Source organism: Kryptolebias marmoratus, linkage group LG4 (genome assembly GCF_001649575.2).
Source record: "Kryptolebias marmoratus isolate JLee-2015 linkage group LG4, ASM164957v2, whole genome shotgun sequence".
In the NCBI taxonomy this organism is placed as follows: domain Eukaryota; kingdom Metazoa; phylum Chordata; class Actinopteri; order Cyprinodontiformes; family Rivulidae; genus Kryptolebias; species Kryptolebias marmoratus.
In genome coordinates this window covers 22572030-22575878 of record NC_051433.1, presented here as the reverse complement: position 1 = coordinate 22575878, position 3849 = coordinate 22572030, and the positions used below count along the sequence as shown (strand labels likewise).

At 43.4% G+C, this 3849-nt stretch overlaps 1 protein-coding gene across 2 annotated transcripts; it reads right to left on the bottom strand.

The window, feature by feature from the left end:
- Window positions 1-220: 220 nt before the first annotated feature.
- Window positions 221-3849, bottom strand: LOC108247245 (opioid growth factor receptor-like). Of its 2 annotated transcripts, none has more exons than XM_037975231.1 (8): window positions 3270-3849; window positions 3076-3138; window positions 2949-2984; window positions 2807-2861; window positions 1418-1496; window positions 1277-1343; window positions 1045-1193; window positions 221-950 (listed from the first exon to the last, which is right to left on the bottom strand). In XM_037975231.1, the coding sequence occupies exons 1-8, from the start codon at window positions 3597-3599 to the stop codon at window positions 530-532; spliced, it is 1200 nt and encodes a 399-aa protein (XP_037831159.1). In that variant the 5' UTR covers window positions 3600-3849; the 3' UTR covers window positions 221-529. The 2 variants fall into 2 exon arrangements, with proteins under 2 accessions (XP_037831159.1, XP_017290707.1); XM_017435218.3 differs by having other exon boundaries at window positions 2949-2987; window positions 3270-3847.

Genomic DNA, 3849 nt, shown 5'->3' with positions numbered 1-3849 from the left:
GTCAGGGAAATGAGCAGAAAGGTTGGAAACAATTTAATTCTGCAAAAACTCATCACCCTAAAGATGTCAAATTCTTTATAATAATCCACGGCCGTCAGAAGTGTTTAAATCAGTACCACTCACAGATGGCTGTGTGTAAAATGCATCTTTCTCTGGGATCAAACAGAAAATGCAACATAGTGATGCAGAAACTTAGCAAAAACAAAAAAGTCAAATCCAATTAGAGTATGCAATCTTATTTTTAAAAGGAAAAAATGCACGACAGGTCTTGGATTAAAAAGTATCTGAATAATCAAAACAAACACGAACTTCATAAAGAGTAAAGTTTAGAAACAGTACAGCTTATTAATGACAATCCTTGGTGAGCAGTTCAGACAGTTCATGTGTCTGGTGTCTGTGCCACACCATGCACCTCTGGGACAGTGTAAAGAACATGAGGTTATAAACTAAACATCCCAAATATGTAGTAAAACGAAGAACTACAGAAACATTCGCTCATTTATTGTGTGCAGGTCAGTAAAGCTAGCATCTAAACTTCTTCGCTGAATGCTCTACATGCAGGATAACTTTGCACGACTCCTCCAAAGCTAGTTTTATCAGTCAGTTCCTCGCGCTTGTTTTCTCCGGCTTCAGCATCACCATCAGACTCAGCAGCAGGCGCTTCGACTTGCATCCGAGACCACACCCTCTGGATTTTCTTTGGGCACCACACAAACTCCTCTTTAGGAGTGTAGTTCATGTAGGCAAACTCCACAAGCTTCCTGCGCTCGCTCCTATCGAGGACGGCAAACATGAAGTAGCTGAGGACGCTTTCCTTGACATCTGGAAGTTGTCTGTGGACGAGAGTCTGTTCGAGGAAGAACTGGACCAGAGGGGCTTGGTAGTGAGGGTACCCCAGGGTTCCCAGGCACTTCAGGATGCGGGTGATGCGCAGATTGTTATGTGTGCGTCTGCAAAATAGCCACATTTAAAAAGATTGCTTGGAGTTTTTTTTGTTTTCTCCCACTTTTATTAAACAGTTTTCTTACAATGCAGATCATTTACCTGTTAAGGTTCTCAAATCTTTCCTCCCACCTCGCTGATCTCCTCACCGCTCCTGTTGTCTCATCTTCCAACTCAATGCCGTAGAAATCCAACATGAGCTTGTACGACTTCAGCAGATTTTCCTTCGCCAGGTCGCTTCGGCGAAAATCCTGAAGGAAACGCAGAACTTCAGTGAGAACTGGAAAAAGTCAGGCTCATTCAAAAACTGACCTGCTCTCTTTCACCAGGTTACCGCAATTTCCTGTTTTGTCAGTGTGCTGGCCCGAGAGTTCATCCCCGGTTCTTGCAGAGGAAACAACCTTGGAAGGAAAACTTTCATTACAAATCACAACCAAATATTTGACTTAACAGTCGGAATCAAAGAGTAGCTTACCACTGAATATAGGTGTGCACAGTTTCTAGTTTGTAATAATCTCCCCTCCAATTATTGTGGATTTCAGATATGTAGACACCTGACAACAAATGCAAGTTCTCATTAGCCTGCTGCACAATGTCTGCTAGAAAAAGAAAATGTTTTATTGTCAGCTGCAATATAGAACATGTGCATGTTCTCCTAGTCACGGAGAACAGAGCTGCGTGGCTTCATTTTATTTTTGATGGCAATGTTCCTGTGATAATGCCAAAGAAAGTTGTAGTTTGAACAGCTGAGCTGTCCCAGGAACACTGTTGAAGTCACGGTAGGTTTGTCTAAACTAACATTTAGAACAATGTTAATAAAAGAGAAAAAATTAAAATAAAACTGATCTTTGCCAGGCATCTGTCCGGACACTTTTCGGGTTTGGACCCGCTGATTGCCGCTATCCCAAAAACCAGAATCCTCAGAGTTTGATTCAATAACAATATCAACGTGCGTCAGATCCGCAGCGTTTAATCCGTCAGAGAGTTTTTATGTTTTTTAATGTAGTGCATTAGTGGGGTGTCGGGTGTTGGGTGAGTGGGGGCGTGGCCAACAGCAGCTAATTTGCATAATGATGACATCGCCCTAAAACTGCTCATTCTGCACTGAGCTCAAAACAGGCAGAACTGATCAGGTGAAATCTCAATATCTGAGAATGATTTTGTGTTTTAAATGTAATGAACATGTTTTGTACAGACCTATCCTAACTTGTTCAAAAAACATTATAAGTCCCCTTTAAATGGTTATTAATTTAGAGTTCAAACAAGAAATTATCCACAGACAGACAGATGGCGCCATACCATAATACATCCCATCTTAGGATGGGAGTGTAGAAAGTGTATGGTCTACTACAGGGGTGTCCAATCCTGGTCCTGGAGGGCCACTATCCTGCATGTTTTAGGTGTTTCTCTGTTTTGAAACACCTGATTTGATTGTCTGAGTGATTAACAGGCTTCTGCAGAACTCCAAGACCTGCTGAAGAGCAGGGAAACATCTAAAACATGCAGGATAGAGGCCCTCCAGGACCAGGATTGGATGCCACTGGTCTACTTTATAGACACTTGTGTTGGCTAATGTGGATTAGCTGTGGCGGCCATCTTGAGTTGGGCATGACTCTAACAGTCAGTCAGTTGTTGACGTGCGTGCAATGATTACTTCCTGAGAGCTTCATTTAAATCCCTGCAGATATTCTGACAACACTACAGACAAACATGCAGACACAGGCAGACATGTTACTGCCTCTCTCCTTCAGTGGCAGAAGATTAAAACTAACAAAACAACAACAAGCTTTTCTGATTTTGCAGTTGTACAATCCTCGTCCCTTTCAGTCATGCACATCATCCAGAGTGTCAGCAGCAGACCTACCGTCCGGTAAACACCTCTGCTCTCCGAGGTAGAACTTTAAGTTGGGCATGTCATCCTATCGAAGAGAAGAATAATGCAACTTTAACGTAATTAAAAAAAATCACATAACAAGTCACTTTAAAAGCACGGCGTCAGTACATACACGTGATTGTTGTTCCCAGCTTTGATTATGTTTTGACTTCTGTGGAAAACAGTGAATATGTTATAGAAATTAAGCAACATGTTTATGGTTTCCAGATGGAAATCAGCTGTGTGTGTGTTTGACTCACTGGATAGTCATGCCTGTAGTTATGCATGTCTCTAGCAGCATTCTTAAACCTGCTGAACTTGTACTGCAGAAGGAAACACATTACAGTCATTTTAGAAACAAGACTTGGCAAAGTTGTCTTTAGGAGTCTTAGAAACCAAACCGGAAGTGGGGCCTGCAGTGACACCGTGTCTCGTGTTTGTTGCTTTTCCTCACCTGTATGCTGTAACTCGTTGAAGCCGAGCTCCTCCTGACTGGCCGGGGCTCCTCCTGACTCTCCTCAGCCTCCCAGGTTGAGTCATAGTCACAGAATAACTCATCTGAGGGGGGCACTCGATAGTCAGCAACACTCGGGCCCTGACGCAAAGCTGGTCTTTTCAGGAAGCCGACAGCCAGAAAACGCGACCAAATACAGCACAGGGTTTGCCAAATCCAAGACGCTATCCCCCTAATCCAGCAAAAAGGTTTAGACCTGTACATTCTGTCTGACAAACGTTTGAGACAGGTGAACATTTTGTGTGTCGCGCGACGGAACATCGTCTTCATCCCCGGACCTGCTGACTGCTCCTCATCACTTTCATTTTCTCTGCCAGGCACTTCTCTGAAATCGAAACTTTGGGAACAAGTAACGCCCAGAAGTGATCCGGCCTGTTTTTGTTCCTTCGCTGTGCCACTTATCTGCCTGGTTTACTGTTGTGAAAACAACAACAACAACACATTTTCTCTCAGTCTTCTACTGATTGGTCCAATTAGACCGAAGCTCCGAGCAGGAAGGCCCGGCTTCTGCAGCCCCCAA

What these genes read in the sequence shown, in the direction of transcription:
- LOC108247245 (XM_017435218.3), bottom strand. Translation starts at nt 3,599, where the DNA reads ATGAAGACGATGTTCCGTCGCGCGACACACAAAATGTTCACCTGTCTC. An exon ending in CAACGAGTTACAGCATACAG is followed by an intron (nt 3,139 to 3,269) that starts GTGAGGAAAAGC and finishes TTCCTTCTGCAG; the next exon opens with TACAAGTTCAGCAGGTTTAA. An exon ending in GCTGGGAACAACAATCACGT is followed by an intron (nt 2,862 to 2,948) that starts GTATGTACTGAC and finishes TCTCTTCGATAG; the next exon opens with GATGACATGCCCAACTTAAA.